General features: G+C 43.0%; 1 protein-coding gene across 1 annotated transcript in view; it reads right to left on the minus strand.

Annotated features, from left to right (window-relative positions):
* Positions 1 to 22,759, minus strand: part of NEBL (nebulette) — a 362,472-nt gene that overhangs the window by 238,569 nt on the left and 101,144 nt on the right. The window contains exon 3 of the mRNA XM_046011516.1: positions 4,222 to 4,306. Within this exon, the coding sequence (XP_045867472.1) occupies positions 4,222 to 4,306 (85 nt within the window). The remainder of the gene's footprint in view (positions 1 to 4,221; positions 4,307 to 22,759) is intronic.

Below are 22,759 nucleotides of genomic sequence, written 5' to 3' on the forward strand. Positions count from 1 at the left end.
CTGGGTGTTGTGCAAAAACAATGAATACTGTTACGCTGAAAAAAAAAATTAATTTTAAAAAAAGGGAAAAAAAAGAAAACCAGAAAAACAGGTAACTTGTGGAAGAAAAATAATCACTGGAAAAAAAAAAAAAAAAAAGAAATCTGCAGACTCCTGATCCAGGCACTCAAAACAGCTGTGTCTGTTCTTCCAGAAAGAGTATGCTACACAGCCTGAAAAAGGAAATGTGTGCAACAGCATAATATTAAAATAATACATCAAGAAAATGTTTCTCCTAAGGGGCTTTTCATGTCACTCAACTCTTTAAGCTTTAGGGATTCTCCAACCTACAAAGAGTCCCTATTCCAGTTTGGTTTATAAGGCAAGGCTTTGGAACCCCAGGCTCACTTTCCTACAGGAAGAGGATATTAGGTCAGTCCCCAGACTTGCAGGAATGACAGCCTGATTTCCCACAGGTTAAGCCTAATGTTACTAACACCACGAGGAGTAGAGGTTTGCTTTTGCTCCTTGTGGTGTGGGCTACTGTGGGCCGGTAGGGGTGCCAAACCACTATTTACTATTTCTTTGAAGCCGTCCATCCCGTGATATGTGATAAAGAGTGAGAGACAATGGAAGTGCTTCCCCCTCTTCCCACCCACTCCCACCCACCCAGCTCAACTGCCACTGGCGGGTGCCAAGGTAGTCCCTGTCCCACTGCAGCTGGTGGCTGGCCAAGTGGGCGGGCACCTGTTGTTTGTAGGCGGGAGAATGCCTGGAAACCACTGCCTAACACCAGCTGGAAAAAACTAACTCATGGTTTGCTTGTTTATTTTCCAATATTTCTCACTATTTTATTATGACAATCTGGCACCTAATATAAATCCCAAAAAAGCTTGAGAGGGTTTAACACTTAGAGGAAAAAATTCTGGCAGTGCTTACAACCCTCTCAAAAAGACAGGGAAAAAAAAAAAAAGATAAAGGAAGAAAAAAGAGAACTTAACAATGCATATCTATAAATAACTTTTTAGGTCAAACCGCAATTTAGTTTTTGTTTTTCCTTCATTTTGGCTCATTTGATAAGCTAATGAACTGAAAGAAAAGAAATAGTGTTAACCAAACAATGCTAAAAGAGGATTTCAGAATCTCCAAACTTTGGAGCAGATTTGACTCACTTAGTATTGTGAATAACTACAAACAAGGAAATAAAATGTTAATAGTCAATTTTCCACCAAAACTTTTGGGCAGTTCAGATTTCTTGATGTCAAAACACTCTACCACAGGATCAGGTTATTTTAAATGCTAAATTTAAATCAATCGCCATTAATGAATATTACCATTTGGGTAGATACCTCTCTATGCCTTTGCAAAAGCAGAAATCCTCTTACAGAAGTGTTTTCATCTGCCACCCAGAAAAATACCACTGCTAATAACGGCAGGAGGAAGAGGTGGAGGACTTCTTCCTATGAGTGACTTTTGTACTTGATGCAAAACTCTAGCTTTGCATACGCTGCAGTATAACCTTGAGCTACAACTATTTGTTTATGGATCTCCTTTTTCGGTTCCCTTCTGAATAAAGGGACCAGAGCACTGGTTAAGAGCGTGGGTAATGGGGCTTCACAGACATAGGTTCTATTCCAAGTTCAGTTCCTTACTAAGTTGGCAAGGACAAGTTATCGAAAGTCTCTGAAGGCTGAGTGCTTCATCTAAGGGATAACACGGGTGCCTGGGTGGCTCAGTCGGTTAAGCATCTGCCCTCGGCTCAGGTCGTGATCTCAGGATCATAGGATCATTGGAGCTCCTGCTCAGTGGGGAGCCTGCTTCTCCCTCTCCCACTCCCCTGCCCAACTCATGCTCTCACCCTCTCTCTCTCTCTCTCAAATAAATAAATAAATAAAATCTTTTAAAAATAAAATACATAAAATAAGGATAATAATCATAAATACGTGTCTCATAGGGCTGTTTGAGATTATATGGGACAATACATGTAAAATTCTATGCCCAGAATATAGCAACATTGATGATGATGGCTCCTTCATGTCTCCAGTGCTCCCCGCACAGTTCACTGTAATAGGACATGGTCAGCATGTGCTTCTTGGATTGAGTTGTATTTCCCCAAACTGTCTGTCTGAAGAAGTCCTGTATGTCTTTCTAGAGATGACAATGGAACAAAATGTGGGGGAGAATCCAATGCCTCCACTGACCACTGCTTGGAGACCCCACAGGGCTTGGTGCCGCCCTGCATCAGCTCTGTCCTGCCAGCCTACTGGCACCTTCTGAAGCTTACAGGCTGCTCTGTGACACAGAATCAAATCAGCCTTTTACAAAGCAGGGAGTTCCTTTTCTTTTTGCATTTCCAGAGTCAGGCACATGGGAGGAAAACAGTAAATGCTTGTTCCTGGGCCCAGCTCAAGCCGCCTGTCACCATTAATGGAACCCGAAGGGAGCGGTATGCCTTCCAAGGAAGGAGACAAATGTTTAAATCCAATCCTTTCTCAACCTTCAAGGCTCCACTCAAATCTACCTCTAGTAGGAACCACCAATCAGTCCAACCCACACTCATCCCTCCCTTTTGGAATCTTTATTGTACTTCAAAGATAGCCTTCTGGGCATGTAGGGGGGAAAAAGGTTATGTTAGTCCTGTTTCCTCCCACACCCTGTGAGCTCGGGGAAGGGAAGATTAACTAATTATGAATTCTTTTGCACAGAACAAGGACATGTAATAGGCAGGAAACAAATATTTGATTGCTTGATTTAGTTCTGTTTTCCAATGTGCTTGAAGTACTTCTCCAGAATTATCTAATTAATCCTAACTTGATGAGAAGAAAGGCATATTGGATCTGCACAGACTGGAGCCAAGTCCTGGCACCGTCCACGGTGTGAATGAGCAGGGGTGTTCTTGCCGGCTCTGCAACACTGCCTCTCCTTGGCCAGCACTCAATTTTTTGAACTAATGGCTTAGCACACAAGAATTAGCATTTTACAAAACCAAAAACTAACTGCCAACCAAGTCTTCGTGGTGTTGTTAACCGACAGCAAACTCCACTTTGAGTTCTACTTCCTTCAACTAAATGGATTGGGAAGTGGTCCCAAGACCCCCAGAAAGGGGGTGGGGGGAACCACAATGTCCCCTGTGAACACATAAGCTTGCAAAGGAATAATTAGATCCACTACAACTGAGAGCTAACGGCTAATATTTAATAGCCACAACTGGCATTTTCAAAGCCTATTAGCCGGGTTCCTCTTCCCTTTGCAGAGTCTGCAATTCTCCTTTTTTCATAGCAAGGATTTTCAGGGACCCTAATAAAAATGAGAAGCCTTCATAGTCCTATAATCTGTTCATTTTTCAAAATGCTTTCCCTCCTCACCACCTATTTGATACCTACAGCCTCCCAAGACAGGTAGACCAGATAACACAGACGGTCTCACTTTCCAGAAGCACAAAGAATCAGAGTGGTTGCCCCCAGGACCCAACCCCTGAGCAGCAGAAGGGGGACCACGACTCAGCCTTCCCTCCCCTCTCCTTGGTGGGGTTTTCCTACACGGTTGACCAAAGGGCTGCAATTTAGTTGTTCACCGTCTTCCCACAGTGCGGCAGGCAAGATAACCTCTCTGAAAGAGAACGCCCTGCATTTCTTAAGACACGGGGTGTCCTTGCAGAAAATACTGCCATTTAAATCCCTAGTCTTCACCAGTGTGTTTCACCATATTGAAGGCAAGTCTGCATCCAAAATGGTTGAGTGGGAGCCAACTGTGGTGTTCTAATCTTTGTTCATGCTGTCAGTGTGACATATGAAAGAAATATGAATAAAGTGACAGGATGAAAACAAAGCTCGTGGCTGGTGTGAGATACACAGACAGGGTGTGAGCCCCACACGCACTACAACTGGGTCAAGTTAACACCTCTTCTCTCCCCCCCATATGCGGTGTGGAAAAGCTATTTATAAAATGTTTTTAAATATTTAGGACCAAATAAATCAATAGTGTTGGGAAACACTTCCTCTGACCAGAACTCATTTAGCTGCCCTAGTCCCATGTGAATAACAGAACCAGGAATGTCAGGACGATACGAGCCCAGGAATTCAACAGATGTGCCGCGCTTTCTCCGGGGAGGCCCTCCCGGGTCTGCCTTCGGTCGCCGGCCAGGGACCGGGCAGGAACAGAACAAGGGTGGAATCTCAGAAGGGTGGCCTTGTGGCTACCCGTTAGGGCTGATGGAACAAAAACAGGCGTGCGAGAAGTTACCTGGCTCTGCAATTCACTTTGCTGCTTCAGGCGAAGGTTTTCAGGTGTATCCGCCACAGTAGTGAAGGACTGCTTGGGGTAGTGTCTGTGGAGAAATGATTTAAAAGAACGTAATTAAAATATTATGTTGCAAAGTGATGATTTAGCACCCATTGCTTTATCCTTCCCTCCCATCACGCTGCAAAGAGGTGTCTCTCCACGTGGCTGGACCCCTGTCTGGATCATTACTGTGGGTCCCCTTCCCTTCTCCATTCTCAGGACCCTCTGTCACCCGTCACCCCACTACCTCCCTAAATTCCAACCTCGGCTTCTCTACTCACTGCCTGCCATCAGCACCCAAGCATGCTCAAGGCTCTCCTAACCTTTACTACCTCTCCCTCCGACCACACACTATTCTAGCCCGCGGAGCTGGATTCTCTTCTCTCCTTCGAAGAGGCCTAAACTCACTGCCCCTGCTCATCTCCTCTCCAGCTCTCTCCTCAACACCATGCATTCTGGCTTCTAGCTCCTGCTTCCAGAAGTTTCTCTGGGCAAGCTGTAATCACTCCCTGTGGACACATGCAACAGACATCTTTTTGTCTCCTCTGCTGGACTGCTGCTCCATCCGGAAATGTCCTCTCTCTTGGTCTCTATGTCACCGCACATCCTCGGCCTGGCTGCCCCTTCTCTGTCTCCCGTGGATTCCTCCTGTCTGCCCACCCCCATTCAGGGTTCTAACACAGCTTCTTCTCTTCTCATCTACATCAGGAAGCTGTGGGTAATCTCTGCATACATGCCGACTACTCCCAAATCTAGCCCAGCAGGCTCTCCTGGACCCCAGATCCACTGGCATTTCCACTTGTGTATGTTCCACACCCACCATAAACTCACCAGTCTGAAACCCAACTGTCCCAAACCCCACCCCAGCCCCAAGACAAGGTCCTCCCTCTTTTTCTCTCTTGCATTTATTTGTGCCCATCGCCCAAGCCAGAAACCAGGGGATAATCACGCCTCCTCACACATTGAATCAATCGCCAAGTCTATTGATTTTATCTCCTAAACACACCACAATGCATTTTTCACGATAGGCCACATTTTCCTTTCAGGTAACTGTAACTCTTGCCAGTTTTCCCCTTCCAAGCCAAACTGCCAAAACAAGCATTTTAAAATACCAACCTGATTACATTACTCCTCTGAGAATGACTGTTCAATGTTTTCCCAGTGATCGGAGAACAAAGTCCAGGCCTCTTTGCCCCGAAATCACCCTCTACAGTTGTTCTGCTCACTTGCCATGCTCCATCCATGGAGCTCACCCTTGTCCTTCCCACCTCTTCCCGCACAGGCCACTCTTCCGGCCCAGAACACCCACCCCTTCACACACCCCGCTTCTCTGGCTGACTCCTCTTCATCGGCCAGGCCTTGCCTCGAATGTCACTTTCTCCAGGAAGCCCTCCTGGCCTCCCTGGTGGGCCCTGGAAGGTACTTTCCTTCCTGCTGTAATTCTTAAATTCATCTGCATGCCCCTACTGACATGTCCGGTCTTGAAGAACAAGGAAAGTTCTGTGTCAGCGAGAGCAGGCCATCTTGTCTCCTGTCAGAGCACACTGAGCACCTTCCAGAGTCTGGCTCCTCATATGACTTCAATAATCTGTGCAAATATTTGTGGAAGGAAGAAAGGTAGGAGAGAGGGGGAGATTAGAGTGAACCTGTGTGGGCACCTTGATGGCTCAGTCAGTTAAGCATCTGCCTTCGACTCAGGTCATGATCCCAGGGTCCTGGGATCGAGTCCCATATCGGGCTTCCTGCTCAGCAAGGGAGTCTGTTTCTCCCTTTCCCTCTACCCCTCCATCCACTCATGCTCTCTGTCTCGCTCTCTCTCAAATAATATTAAAAAAAAAAAAAAAAAAAAAGAGTGAGCCATGTGACCACAGCCCGTGGTCAAGCACAGTAAAGCTTCACCATGCTGTGTGATAGGTGGTCACATACATGCAAACACACAGGCCCTCCTCGTGACCAAGTGAGGGCATCTGCTCCCTCTGTGCGAGGAAGGGTACAAACACTGGCTCATGGTTGCCTCTTCCCCACGCTCAGCTGACACGGGACGGGTATTGCCACCTGCTGGGACTCTGTCACCGCGCTCAGAGCTGTCCCTCAAAGAACTCCCTCCCTCTCTGACCCCTCTCCTTGGTGACGTCCACCCTGTGCCTCTTACTATGGTTTCTCAAAAGTCCCCTCCACCTCACTCTCCTTGTAGACCCTTCTTTCCAGCCTCCCATTCCTGACTTCCCCTGAGAAGGCTAAGGGGGCCATCTCTGGTCAGTGCCAATAAACTTTGCATGTCCTTCCAACAGTTACCGCAGCACTTCGGAAATCATGATTAAAGATATTTTGTAGTCCTGTGGAGTCAGACTCACAACAGGAAATGTGCATCATTGCCTCATTTTCCCAGCATTCTTTAGGAACTAAATGTTCCCATGTAAGTAAAGACTCCATTTAACTGAAGCTCAAAACCCCACCCCTGCTGAACACATTTGAAGTATTTTAATCAATATCCTTCGAAAACCTTTACATAATTATCCTGCCTTCCTAGAGCATCTACAACGCTAACTTAAATTTTGTCATCCTACCTTAGCGTCAGCTTCATAGATATTAACAGATCACGATGTAAAGCAGGAGTAGTGCTACTTTGAAAGTGGTAATTAAAATCCACTCTCATTTGTGCCCATCGCCCAAGCCAGAAACCTGGGGATAATCACGCCTCCTCACACATTCAATCAATTGCCAAGTCTATTGATTTTATCTCCTAAACACACCACAATGCACAAATCCACTCTCAGGAAGTTTAGCCCGTTGAGACCCTGTGGTACCACAGGCTAACCCTGTTGGGGGCCAGACATTGGGGGACAACCTGATCCTGCTTATTTCTGGTTAATTAAAAAGTAAATCGAATTTTTTAAGTAGACATGATTTTTAAACTAAGCAGAATTTTAAATTAAACAGCATCCTGAGATGGCCAAGTGAACGTGGGTGGGGTAGGTACCGTCTGTAACAGCTTCTCCATGGGCACGAGAAGTTCATCCATGCCAGGCAAAAATCATTTCTATTTGGAGACTGACGAAACTTCTCTTGCCCATACCACCCATACTGCCCGTCCTGAAGTATCATTTCCTGAAAAATCATCTAAGTCTTCTCCTCATTTGATGTGACCGTGAGACAAGGTGACAGTTCTGAACTTAAATAGTACGTGCATAGAAATAAAACACCACTTTTCGAAGTCTGCTTCTGGTACACCACACTGAGTTCTCAGGGGCCAAGGGCTGCACTGGAGGACAAGCAAAGAAACTGAAAAGCTTCTGTTGCTTTGGTTTTTTTAGAAGACGAGCTGGTGGCCACAGAAGCGAACCTAACAGGCCACGCAATTTCATGGAGGACTAGAAACAGATGGCAATACTTTGCACTTTTCCAACCCTAAAATGTAATGATTCTGTAAGGGTGGGTTCATTTATACATCCCGTAACTTTGTCTAAAGATGCATAACAGTGGGCGTCTGGGTGGCTCCGTGGGTTAAGTGTTCAACCCTTGATTTCATCTCAGGTCAGGAACTCAGGGTTGTGAGATCGAGCTTAAGATTCTCTTTCTCCCTCTCCCTCTGCGCCTCCCCCACTCCCTCTCTAAAATAAATACATAAATAGAAATTTTAAAAAAAAATAAGATGCCTAATGGGAAGAAATTATCTAAAATTTTGACCTAGAAGAAAAAGTTCAATTTAATATTAATAACCAAAATAATAAATGCTGGGAGAAGGAAGGAGTTTATATCTGAAACTACTAGGGATCGTGAGTAATATAATGGATTTCTCAACACCGTGTCTATATAGTCACATCCGTCTACACTAACACAATAATATTCCGCTCCGAAGTTATCATCGCAACTCTTCCCCACCTACCACCACACTTAGAGAAGAAGAAAAAAAGAAAGCCAGATGCGGAAATAAACTGAGGGCCCAGTTGTCCCTCATGGGATCATAGGTACAGAGAAGCAAAGCACCTGCAAATTAACCGATGGTACCATACAGTTAATCCTAGCTCTTTCTAAATACTATATTTAAATGGTGATAGAAAGTCTTTGGAAAATAAATGTCTTGAATAGAAATCTTTTTTTTAAATATTTGATTTATTTATTTATTTGATTTCACAACTAGGCAGAGAGGCAGGCAGAGAGAGAGGAGGAAGCGGAGCAGAGAGCCCGATGTGGGGCTTGATCCCAGGACCCTGGGATCGTGACCCGATCCGAAGGCAGAGGCTTTAACCCACTGAGCCACCCAGCCGCCCCTTGAATCGAAATCTTAATGAAGGTAGATTTTTTTCACCAGGCCTACAGGAGGTGTGTTTTCTCCTTGTCCATATTAGGGATCAGAATTTAAGACAGAAGGCATTAAAGCACAAGAAATGGATGCTCAAAGAGACCCAAGAAAAAAGTTTTTAAAAAATAATAATAATAATACAAAAGGAAAGGTGGATGAATTGGCACATTGACACATTTCCTGAAGTGCGGCACATCATACACTGGAGCTGGTCGTAGATCTGGGAGAATACTGCGGGACGTGGAGGCGTCGTAAACAGAAGTCTCTTAGCTGAAGAACACAAGAATTGGATGAAATGTGTGTATCAAACCAGGCCGCCAGCTGCAATAAACCGAGATTCCCGTGAAATGCTATAATCAGAACAAAAAGAGAAAGAATCAAGAGAATAACAGAAGACAACATCTGAAACAGGAAAGTGAGGTTGCAGAAAGGAGACTTCTAATTTTTTTTTTTAATCTCTGTGAGATTTCGCTGATTTGAATAGAGGAAGAGTGATATGCAAACCACTGAGCTGGTCAGGCTGAGAAAAGCAGTTGTAAGCAAATTGCAACCTCCACGGACATGGTTCTGAGAAAGAACACGCTCGAGAATGTGAGCATCCAGGACCTCACTTTTTATCCAGAGCCCAGGGGCCCTAAGAGCACTGAAGCCAAATTTCCCAGGTTTGGACCTGGATCTTCCACCTTCTAGCTGTGTGGCAGCTTTCATAACCTCTCTGGGCTCAATGTCTTCATCAGCAAAATCAATATAACGGTTGCACCTCTTAGGTTTATTCCAAAATTAACACCTGTAAAGCCTTTCAAACAATGTTTGGCTCAGAGTAAGAATTTAATAAAATATCTATTATTGATAATAATAATATCATTATTAACCATTACTACCAGTAGTACTTTCTCTTTGCTCTGCACTGCAAACTGACTTAACCTCGGCGCCTCCTTACGTCATCTATATAAGGAGGATAAAAGTCAGCAGGTTGTTGCCAGAACCACATAAAAGAACTTTATAAATGGAAAAATACTGTAAATGTGAGATATTAATAAGCCAACTAGATGTATGAAGGTAAGGTCTTTATGAATTTATTTATTGTAAGTCGAGTGTTAGCATGGTTCTTGCACAGGACATCTGATAACAGGCATGGTCTGGAGACATTTTTGATCACCTGTGGTTTAGGGCAGATGGTGGGGTGGGCAGCTGGGGGCAGAGGCGAGGGATGCTGCTGAACATCCCATAATGCACAGAACACCCCCCGCACCCATCCCGGTGGAGACTTATGCTGTCCAAAATCACCAATACAGCTAAGGTTGAGAAACCCTGTCCAAAACTGCCAATACTGCTAAGGTTGAGAAACCCTAAATAATAGATATAAACCTCAAGCATTATAGAAGTCTACTAATATTAAAACTGCCAGCTCTTTCGAACCAATCGCCACTCTGCTTTCATTCCCATCTGCCCCGCAAAGTCAAACAACCCCCCGCCTCCCCCGAGTCCTCTGCCACACTGCCGGTCAATTACTCCTGTCTGAGCCTTCTCCCTCGTGAGCACTTACTTCTTCCCTCTGTAGCTTTTTGTTTACTTGACCATGTTAAAGTTCCACCCAAACTAGAAAATGTGAGAGCAGAACTCAGGTGTCAGAAGAATCTGTTATTACATCATCGTTTCCTTACGGGTCCCGCGCAGAAGAGAGTGAACACAGCAGGCCTGTGTGCTGTACTTGAAAGGCCAGCTTACATGGTGGGCCCTCAGCCCATTTCTAAGAACTTGGGCTTGGGGAGGGTTCCCACCACCATTAACTGATAAGACTGTGTCCAAGCTGTTTGTACAAACAATAGGGTTTACCCTGAACACTTGCTTTCTCTCTGGGAGTCTGGAATTTGGGAACCTGCCAGACATAAGGTACCTCTATGAAGAGCCCCCAGTGAAAACCCTGGGAACGGAGTCTCTAACGAGCTTTGTTGGTTGGCAACACTTGACACATGTTGTCACGAACCGTTGCTGGGGGAATTAAGTGCATCCTGTGAGTCTCTACTAGGGGAAGACCCCGGAAGCTTGTCTGCTGTCCTCTGGACCTGGCACCATGCGCCTTTCCCCTCTGCTGATTTTGCTTTGTGTATTTTCCCTGTAATAAATCACAGCCATGAATACAACTCTATGCTGAGTCCTAAGAAACCTTCTAGAGAATCATCAAACCTGGAGGTCTTGGAGATTGCCAACATAGGACCCTTTGTTCCTAACAACATGTCGTTCATGAAAGAGAAAGTGTACCAACATTTTTAATATACTATCTACTTCAAGAAAAAGCAAGTTCAACTCTTAAGAACATTTAAGATGTAAAAGTTCTGACCTCACATTACTAACCTGGCTTTTCAGCCCTGACTTTCTGAATTAGGTCAGGGCCCAATGACTTTACTTTGGACCATCTTTCCATGCTCTGATCTTAACCAAAGAAGTAATGTTGTCCAAGGGCCAGGATCATAACTGATATTGTATGGTGGGGAAATGATAGAAGGTTTCAACGTAACTTTGAGTATTTCTCCAGATCTGAACAACTCCATTGTTGCGCATCATTTAAAATTATCTTTAAAGAAAAAAACATTTAAAAATAAATCTGAGAGAGATTTCCACCAGCAGATAATCTGTGAACTTATTTAGAAAGGATGCACTTCAGCATGAGAGAAAATATCTCCAGAACAAGCTAACATGCAAAGAGGAATGGTAAGCAAATCAAATGGTAAGTATGCAAGCACACACAGGCGTACACACACACACATTGTGTGGAATGGTAACAGTATTATCTGAGGGTTTTGGTTTTGGTTTTTGCTTTTTTTTCAGGAAAAGCTAACATATTGGATAATCAGACTGAGAAGGTGGTAGAAAATTAGTATTCTAAGGTCTTTCTATTCTTCATGAGAAAGGTTAGGTTAAGGTTAAAGGAGAAAGGTTAAATCCTTACTGAATTTTAGACTGTGCTTCAGCAAATATGGTAATATTTTAAGGGTGACCATAGAAAATGGAAAATACTATGTGAAGTCCTATTAAAGGGGAAAATCAAATTTTTTAAAAATACCAAAATGCTGGGGCGCCTGGGTGGCTCAGTGGGTTAAAGCCTCTGCCTTTGGCTCAGGTCATGATCCCAGGGTCCTGGGATGGAGCCCCACATTGGGCTCTCTGCTCAGTGGGGAGCCTGCTTCCTCCTCTCTCTCTGCCTGCCTCTCTGCCTACTTGTGGTCTCTGTCTGTCAAATAAATAAATAAAAATCTTTTTAAAAAAATAATAAAAATAAACAAAATTTTAAAAATAATTTTTAAAATACCAATTTTGCTAACAATTATTGCTAACTCAATAAGATAAAAAAGAAAGAAAATAGAAAGAAAAAGAAGCATAGAATAAACAAGACAAATCGAAATCCACTGGGAGAAACAATTCAATAATCACAAAAATAGAAATGGGTGAAAATTGCCAGCTAAAACACTAATAGAGTCGTGTTTTTTAACTCTACTGTAAAATAACTACATTTGTGTGAGACAAAACACACTTTAAAAATAAAGGCATTGGGGACCTTGGGTGACTCAGTCAGTTGGGCTTCCAGCTCTTGATTTCGGCTTGGGTCTTGATCTCAGGTCGTGAGAGCAAGCCCCACGCCAGGCTCCATGCTTAGTGCAAAGTCTTGGGATCATCTCCCAAGCTCTCCCTTTCTCTCTCTCTCTCAAATAAATAAAATTTTTAAAAAAATAAAGACATTATTAAAAATAGAAACACTACACAGTGATAAAGTTTCAATGCACACAAAAAACCAAGTATCATCCTGAATATAAATGTACCTGATATTAGTCTCAACCAATCATTTAAAATTTGTGTGAAAATTGAGAGGGGAAAAAACTGGCATATCCACCAACACGGGGAAAGATTTCTCCCAATTATTTCTAACCAATAAATATATCGAATATGTGGAATATGGAACTCATGACAATAATACTGGTAATGTCTCGGGGTGCCTGGGTGGCTCAGTGGGTTAAGCCTCTGACTCTTGATTTTGGCTCAGATCGTGATCTCAGGGTCATGGGATCAAGTTCCGCATCAGGCTCCATGCTCAGCAGGGATTCTGCTCGAAGTTCTGTGTCCTCTCCCTCCCATCTGGCCCCCCCCACCATCCCCCACCACTCCACTCCCAACCACACACATATGCTCTCTCTCTCTCTCTGTCCCTAAAATAAATAAATAAATAAATCTTTTTAAAAAATATATTGGTACTATGGACATTGGGGAGGGGAGGCGAACCATTAGAGACTATGGACTCTGAAAAACAACCTGAGGGTTTTGAAGGGTCAGGGGTGGGAGGTTGGGGGAACAGGTGGTGGGTAATGGGGAGGGCACGTTTTGCATGGAGCACTGGGTGTTGTGCAAAAAGAATGAATACTGTTACGCTGAAAAAATAAATAAAATGAAAAAAAAAATATATTGGTAATGTCTCCATAAAGGGGTGGCATTCAACCCACTTAACAACCATCAGTCAAAAAGGTCTCAGAGCATGCTCAACCACGAGTTACTAGCAGGACTCACCAGTGTGTACTGATGACCACCAGCCTCCCTCCAACACTCCCATGTGCAGGAAAAGCAGGATGCCAACATGCGCCATATGGAAAGAGCAGAATAATAAAAGGAAAGGAAAACTCCTACTCCCCTGATAGAGCTTCCCTGAGGATGTGTGCATTTGAGCCCAGATGCAATGAAAAAAGGTAACAGCGTGAAACAGGGAGCAGAGAGGCAAGATGAAGAGGGGGAGAGAAGGAGAGAAAGACTGGAGCTCCAGCTGGGATCCACCATCACATGCTAAACAAGAGAAACGACCGCCTACCACCCTTGGGGATCAAAAAGCGTTGAGCACGAGGAGCTGGAAGAGCCTCGTGTTCTGCCCAGAGAGGCTTCTAACAGCAAAGAATCAACAGGAAGAACCACATGAGGACACACAAGCAGGCCCAGCTCTGAAGATGAGACCAAACCATCTAACTCTTGAAAGGACGTGGGGACCCCGGGAAGAGACGCGATGGAGCGGCCTCCGACTGAAGTATGAACGGATGCATTTACATCTGAGTCGCACTGTGTTCTCCCAAAAACTAAAATGTTAACAGATTTGTTTAAGGAAGACCTCCTCCGATGCCTAGAATATCTGAACCGAAGCCAGCACCAGGCTGCCACAGCACAAGGGTGGAAAACAGCAGCAAACTTTCCTTTGTAAAGGCTTTTGCTGCCTGAGCACACTTTGCCAGACACACCAGAGAGTTTCCCGGAGCCATTTTCTTTTCAGCCTGAACAGCCAAAGGCCAAGAGCTGGGCTTCTTCTCTCCGCTCTCCAAGGCAAGCCATGTGCGTGTTCCCGTTCCTAGTCTTGGGTCAGATTTCATTCCCTGAGAGAATATCTTTAAACCACAGTCATTGGGTTAGAAAGATTTTGCTGTTAGTTTAAGAGCCATAAAGGAAAATGGCAGATCATATGAGAGAAGGAGAAAACCTGGAAGTTCCTCCTTTGAATAAAAGTTCCTACAAAATTTCATAACTATGGGGCACCTGGGTGGCTCAGTGGGTTAAGCCTCTGCCTTCAGCTCAGGTCATGATCTCAGGGGCCTAGGATCAAGCCCCGAATCAGGCTCTTTGCCCAGTAGGGAAGCCTGCTTCCCCCTCTCTCTCTAGCTGCCTCTCTGACTACTTGTGATCTCTGCCTGCCAAATAAATAAATAAAATCTTTTTAAAAAAAATTTCATAACTATGAATAATGCTCAAATGTAATCCTACTTGGGGTATCTTTTCAGGTGTGTAAAATTGCATAAATAAAAAATTCTCAGGGTGTCTAGGTACCTCAGTCAGTTAAGCGTCCAACTCTTGGTCTCGGCTCAGGTCATGATCTAGGTTTGTGAGATCGAGCCCCACTTTAGGCTCCACGCTCTGTGGGAGTCTGCTTGGATATTCTCTCCCTCTACCCTTCCCCCACATGCTCACTCACTCTCTCTCCCTCTAATAAACAAATAAATCTTTAAAAAAATACTCTCCCATCAAATGTCTTAAGATTCAGATGATAACATGAATAAATGGACAATTCTATATTGTTTCTACTGAATCAATCAGTAGACTCACCAGTTAACAGGTAGAGGCATTTTAACATATCTTTTTTACATGTTGGGGTCCATCTGGGCATTTTCTACCTACTACAACCATTATAAAAATCTGTTAGTTTACCATTAGCCCCGTTCGACATCAGCCAAAGACATGTTATGGTTCTACTGCTGACATTTTTCAGGATCTTTGGGTGTAAATGCATCTTTCACTATCTTGCTGTGTCATTGATGTGATGCCTATTTATGGATTTCCTCCCACAGCCATCGTCTCTTTCTTCATTTGACCACTAATCTTCTTCCCCGTAGCACCTCCGTAAACAACTCACACAGAATGCTGCTGGTTGCAAAACATCAATTTGATGATAAAAAAAAAAAAAAAGACAGTGAATTAGAGCAAGTAAATGGGGAATGCTCTTCAGAAAGGAGGCTTATGAGCGCCGCTGGTAGATCACATAAAAGCGACAAATGGATTATGATAATGCCGGCCTCTCGTACATGAAATACAAGCCCCAGCTGAAAGGAGGTACAGAACACAAACCCCCAGCTCTCCAAAGGGCAGTCGATAACCTGTCTAACAATTTACCAAATTCTCTTTCTGGCAGGAAGGGTCAAAGAACTTGCCACCTTTTGATTTACTTCCGCAGCAGGACTCCATTGTAACTTCTACTGCGTATTTACAAAAGAAGGCATTATCAAAGGGATTACACAGCAAACCTGACCTACCATACTGTGAAATGCTTATCAGCTATCGGGACACGTCACCTAGATTTTGAAGAAGGGTGTAAAAGGTGAGAAATGAATACACACACGCATGCACGCATGCACACGCGCAGACACATAGAGATGTTGTTTAAGAAAAACAGGAGCTGTTGGAGGACAGTCTGTATTCCCTAGGCTGTTGCTGACACTGACCATGGGAATGTACAAACAGGGAAGTACCTGTGGCTGAGCGGCTCTGGGATTTGTGCCCAGGGACATCAAACACCACAGGTGATCATGGCCAAGACGAATATGTGCAGATTTGGGACTCATGTATCTAAGATAGTCCTATAATCCCAAAAATATCTAAAACAGTGTTTAAAGGAAAACAATATTAGAAACACAAAACATCACATTATATTCCTTTGCTAAAGATAATAACAAATAGAGCCCCTATTTAAATGCTCACTATTGGGCACCTGCGTGGCTCAGTTGGTTAAGCCTCTGCCTTTGGCTCAGGTCATGATCTCAGGATCCTGGGACTGAGCCCCGCATTAGGCTCCCTGCTCGGCAGGGGGTTTGCTTCTCCCTCTCCCTCTGTGCTCTCTCTCTCTCTCAAGTAAAAAAATAAAATCTTAAAAGTAAATAAAAAAATAGATAAAATAAATACTCAGTATCAATAAAATAATTACTTAAGGCCTGAAGAAGGGGGAAAATAATAAAACAACTATATTTTTAAGGAAAAGCCTACATAAAACTAGAAACATAGTATTGCACCCCGCTGCATATTTTCCATAAAAATGTTATAGACTCACAGATGAATGTATGGCCCACAAACAAGTCAAATAAATTATGGAAAACTAATAATGAGTAATTATAAGAAGAACCAACACCACTGTCCTAACAGTCTATACATCGCCCATGTGCTACCTCCCATACTCAAGGCAGACACCACTAATCACACTACTCTGTCTGAATGATCCAGAAAAGAGCCAGCTTTCTTCTCAACACAACACTCCAGGCAGCCACCGCCATACATCCTGGGCCTCCGGCTAAATCTCCTTGCCACCAGTAGACTCCACTTCTTTGACAATGGGCAGATCTGTTGTTTCCTCATTTTTCAGGCTGTACAAGTAACATCAAGAAACAAAATCTATTTAACCATGGGTCTCCACTGTGCAAAGACAGAAATATTCTTAGACAGCAGGGGAACCCTTCAACACACTTCAATTGGTTCAGTTCCAAACTGTGTACACTAAATTCATTTAATGTGGTTTTAGGATAGACAGACTGAGGAGAACAAAGGGAATTCTATCAAAGCTGGCATCTTTCACACCAATATGTGTTAAAAAAATGAACTCAATGTCAGATACAACATTGTCAACTAAGTGTTACCGCCTGTCCCCTCGACCTCATCCAAACAGCTCTGAGAGCAAGTTGTTTTCCTCTCCCAGGTACCTCAAGGCACGACCTAAGCATAAAATAGATCAACTTTTCTTGCAGTGTACTTCTTTCTGAAAAAATAAACATATAAATATAAATGAATAAACAAATGAATGAATGAATGTACTTCTTTCCTGCTATTTGATTATATAATTGCACTAAGACCCAATAGGCCACTGTACTTCTACTGTGTTCAGTGCCAAGCATGAAAAGAGAGATGTGCACCTTTAAATGTTTTCATCACAGATGAATGGCATGGGAAGAAAAGAAGGACTTTGTGAGAGGTCTGAGGTAAGTTTGCCATTTTAAAAGAAACAATTATTACCTTCAACGTTGTACACGTTAGCTTCAATATACTTGACTCAGATAACTTCAATAGAGTTGGCAGAAATGGCAAACCAAGCACGTCCCACCCAAAGCCCAAGGGGAATATTTTTAGATATATATTTATATATATACACACACGCATACACAGAGAGAGAAAGAATGTTAGTTGTTTAAAGAATAAAAGCAACAACAGAGGAAAGATCAAAGACACCTTAGTTATTAGTCAATACACATGTCAGACTGAAAGGAAAGGGGACTCTGGGAACATCCCCAGGGCCACCAGGCTGTTGAGAACAGCATTCAGACCAGCCCCTCCAGCCCTTTCCTTTCTCCATTTACTCCCTGTACAAGTACATTCCACTGGTTCCACTGGAGAGGTATTTACCCCATGCAGATGCCTGGGCCCGTCTCTGAAGAAAGTGAGAGGTCAGCCTCGGGACAAATCCTGTCTTGAGGCCTGTGATGAGGAGGACAAGCCATGAGATGACCTGTGACATCAGACGTGGGTTTGGGGGAAGAGGGGTATTCTAAAGCACCCAAACCACAGAGGACAGCCGTCTTGCTTATGTTTTGTTTTCTCTGTTTTCTCTCGGACCTTAAGTCTCCACCTTTACTGGCCCCATCTGTGTACCTGGCGACCTAGCCTGGTGATAGCCCCAGCCACTCACAGCACCTGCAGAAGGTCACGGTCAGTGTTCCCACTCCCGGGGTAAGCTCTGCTGGGAACTGAGGCCTTCCCAACTGCAATGGAGACCCACTCCAGCTTCCTATAGCCCTTAGCCACCTCTTAGATCATAAAAAAGGACAGACAGCCAACAACCCCTAACTATGTAAGAAAAAACCCAACAGCAAGAAAGAAATCGACAAAAAACAGCCAAGAAAGAAAATGCACACAAGAGAACACAGCTAATCCTGGAGGAAACATAATTCATGCAAAAGAACTTGGAAAATCATTCAAGAGGATATCGTATCATATTACATAGAATATTACAACATAATTAAGTTATATCAACAACAGCATCAAATTGCTACAGAAAAAAGGGAAATCAAAAACACCAATGAGGGGTGCCTAGGTGGCTCAGTTGGTTGGGTGTCTGTCTTCGGCTCAGGTCATGATCCCAGGGTCCTGGAATCTAGTCCCACACTGGGTTTCCTGCTCAGCAGGGAGCCTACTTCTCCCTCTCCCTCTAATTCTTACCCTGCTTGGGCTTTTGCTCTCTCCCTCAAATAAATAAATAAAATCTTTTTTAAAAAATCAACAAGTTACTAAAAGATTTAAAAATAAAAGTATACTTGAAATTAATGGCTCACAAGGCCTGGAGGAGGGGGTGGTGGGGGAGGGGAGGAGCAAACTACGAAGGAACACCGGGAGAGTTTTCTTCCGTGTGGAAGGGTTCTGTATCTTGATCATGGTGGTGCTCAGTCAACTTCATGCACATGTCAAAACTCATAGAACCATATTCCAAAAAGCGTAAATTTTACTCTCTCTAAACTTTTAAAAGTGTATTTAATGATATATGAATATGAAAATAAAATAGCCAATGGAGAGATACAGTAATGGAACAAACAAACAACTAGTTATCTTCAAGATGGAGAGAAGAAAACCTCACATAACGAAGAACCAAAAAAATAAAGAGAGGGGCAATACGAAAGAAAAGTTAAGAAATCTGTAAACAGGAGCGCTTGGGTGGCTCAGTCAGCTAAACATCTGACTCTTGATTTCAGCTCAGGCCATGATCTCAGGGTTCTGAGACCGAGCCCCAAGTCAGCTCTGTGCTCAACAAAGAGTCTTCTTGAGATTCTCTCTCCTCCTCTCTCCCTCTGCCCCTCCGCCTATTCATTTGCTCTCTCTCTCTCTCTCAAAATAAATAAAATCAAAGAAAGAAAGGGAGGGAGGGAGAAAGGAAGGAAGGAAGGAAGGAAGGAATAAATCTGTAGGACACCTGAGTGGCTCGGTCAGTTAAGAGTTTGCCTTTGGCTCAGTTCATGATTCCAAGGTCCTGAGATCGAGCCCCGCATCAGGCTCCCTTCTCAGTGGGGAGCCTTGTTCTCCCTCTCCCTCTGCTGCTCCCCCTGCTTTTGTTCTCTCATTCTCTGTCAAATAAATAAATAAAATCTTTAAAAAATTAATCTGTAAACAAATCCATTTAATAGGATGTTCAGAAACAAAGAACAGAGTAAATGAAGAACCACATACACCTTCAGTTCTAAATGACAAAACTTAAGTGTCCAGCACAAAAGAAAAAGGACCTATAAAATGTACCATAGTGAGATTTCAGAATTCTAAAAATAATGAAAATCAGCGGAAGCTTCCAGAAAGAGAAAAAAAGGTCACCTATGTAGTTATGATACCATTAGTCTTCCCTTCAGCAAAACCATGCCTTGGAAATTTTGAGGGAAAACAGCTTTATATCCCATCAAACTATGAGGACAAAAACATGACATTTGTAGTCAGAGACTTGAGCCTGCATCCTATGTTTTTAAAATATAACACAGGACATTTCCATGATAACAAAAAGATTCAAGATATGCCAAATTCAATGGCAGCTGAGAATGACTTAACACCATGTTTTCAGAACTCTGACTAGTGCCCACAGTATGAAATGCATCTTACCTCACAGACTAGTACTAGAACAAAGTAGAAAATGTTCGAGAGCATTTTTTTTTAATGCTGGTCTTGGCCCATTCAATGTCCTGACCCAGTAATGGGTCCGATCCACAGTTTTAAAACACAGAGCTAACAGAAGCAAGGCAAGAAAAAATAAGGACATAACCATACAAAAGAGGGGATCTGCTGGACCTCGACAGATAGGACACTCCACTGACCCACAGAAGTTTAATAACATAGGATTATGTGCTGGAGAATATTTTTGAAATACCAACTGATTTTTTTTCCTCTCAGCGTCTCCCTTTCCATCTCCCCAACTTCTCACTCACTTTCACTCCTTTCAGAGTTCGCCACCTTAGCCTCCCTCGCCCGGGGTGACAGGGAAGAAAGCAGAAATGGCCAGCTAGTCTCTACTTGTGTACTTCCAGACATGGAAAACCACTGAGAGGGTTGCTCCAGGTGGCCCTAGAGGAGAAACACTGTAGAGAGAGTGCCCTTAAAGGAATACCCCTCAGATGAAGAAGAGAGGGGAGTGAAAAGAAAGGAGAGAGGAGATGGTGCACCCGAGGCCTGGCTCAGAGCCCCAAGTCTAGGCAGAAACAGTCGTAGGCAGCCCTGAGAGGCAGTGGCCTGTGGGTCCAGGGCCTGAGGCTACATGGTGCGCAAGTGTGCACTCCCAGGCAGGACACGGAACCACTAGAACCAAAAGGTCATGGATATAATAATGAGATTCTGAGTGGTGACTTGTGCAGGCCTGGGAGTGAGAACCAGACAAGAAGACAAAGACGGGGCCTCCTCCAAGGTCCTGATGGTCTGCAAACCCCTGTAATTTACCCACAATCCCAGGGAAAAGGAGAGGGAGTTCACATTTACTTATACTGAGTATTCATCGCCCCAACAGAACGAGGGCTTGAGTAGAAATTAAGTCATTACAGGAAAATAAAGGTACATTTCCATACACGTTAGTTCAAGACTGACACAACACTTAACATTTCCTTCTTATTGGGCCAAATCATACACACAATTCTCCAGTGAAGACTATTTATATGAGCTATACTTTTGGTGCCGCTTTTAAAAGACTTAATTTTGGGGGCGCCTGGGTGGCTCAGTGGATTAAGCCGCTGCCTTCGGCTCAGGTCATGATCTCAGGGTCCTGGGATCGAGCCCCGCGTCGGGCTCTCTGCTCCGCGGGGAGCCTGCTTCCTCCTGTCTCTCTGCCTGCCTCTCTGCCTACTTGTGATCTCTCTCTCTGTCAAATAAATAAAAAAAAATAATAATAAAAAAAAGACTTAATTTTGTAAGCTCAGTCTATAAACAGAGCACAGAAAACTTAACTGTAATTACTGCATATATGTAAATATTATAAATATAAACCTTCTTATTTGTTTCAATGGCAAATAACAACAGATAAAAAAACAAAGCTTTTCTCAATGATTTCTAAGAGTTTAAAGGAATCCTGGGACCAAAAATATTGAGAACCACTGATCCAAACCACTGTGAGTAAAATTTTCTTTTACTTTAAATTGTAAATATCCCTATCAACAGAATTGGGTGCTGGACTGAAGTAAAAGTACACATGAAAGAATTCTGGTTTTAGATCAGCTTTTGCTTATTCATGAGATCCAGAAAATTCAGACAAGGAAAATGATTTGAATGTTTTACTATTGCTAATAGCAATATTGCTATTAATAGCAATATTGCTAATTAAAAAAAAAACACCTTAATGAATAAATTAAACAAAGAAAAGAAAACTTTAATGACCTTTTGCCTAAATTTCCAGATTCTAAATTGTGAGATTCAATTTAATGAGGTGGTATTTATTAATTATTTGAAAAGTAATGGTTAACAATAAATAATTTAGATTTTAATTACCTTACTGATTATTTAATTTTCAAGTAACTGATTTTCCCTCTTATCCCAAACCCCAAAATAGCTACTGTCACTTTCATATTCAGAGGTCTTTTCTGGACTGAATAACCTGCCAGCTTCATTCTAGAGCGACAGATGCTCCTACATCAAAAGTCTACAAAGATTCAATACTATAATAGCTCTGTGAAGACTGAATAAAGATGACACCATGCTTGCCAACGAAACTGAGGGAAGATTTAGACTACATGGAAAAAGCCATGGAGGAGAAAAAAAGAGTTTTTATTTAAAAGAAAAATTGCTTTTACGAAAAACAAAATATAAAATGTCAAAGGTTAGACTAATTTTGTTTATGACCCCTTATTGCCAACCTTCAGCCCATTCTTAAGTCCATTTAACTTAAAATAACTAGAAGGATACTTATGTGGAGAACCATATTGCATTCCCTTTACTGTGAAAGATCCAACACTAATAATAACTTACATCTACTGAAAGCATTTACTGTGAGGGGAGGCACTACTCCAATATCTCAATATTCAATATCTCAGTTAATTCTCCCCAAGACCTCGTGAGGTAGGTATTGTTATCAGACAGCGAGTCAGTGTTGGGTCCAGAAACGGAACACGTGTCTGCCTCGCCAGTGCTGTGTGCACAGAGCCAGCTCAGGCCGGCTTCTGAGAGCAGACTGTTAAATTCTGGGGAATTTTGTGGGCAAAACACTAAACACGCCATTTTAAAAACTTAAAGGATGTAAACTTCAGAGTTCAATCAGTTATAATACAATCAAAGTTAATAAATACTCCAATCTCATCACTCCCTAGTTATCTGACTCTATCTCTTATTTCTGTGCCCCTGGTGCTATTTACACCTACTCTACCTATAAAGAAAAACACTCTATAATGTATGCCGTTGTGTATCTCTTTCCAATCCTATGTTCTGCAATGTCAGGTTGGTCTCTTAAAATTAACCATGGTGGTTATATTTTCACCACCAAAAAAAAAAAAAAAAATGGCAGACACTGCCAATCAGACCTTCTGTTCTCCCCCAGAGCCGACTGTTAACCATTTTCCAGCACTCCCCCAGATTCCTCCTGCAGACCACAAGCTCTTCACGCAACACTGTCCTCTGTCACCTGATAAAAACATT

Source organism: Meles meles, chromosome 7 (assembly GCF_922984935.1).
Source record: "Meles meles chromosome 7, mMelMel3.1 paternal haplotype, whole genome shotgun sequence".
NCBI classification, from domain to species: Eukaryota; Metazoa; Chordata; class Mammalia; order Carnivora; family Mustelidae; genus Meles; species Meles meles.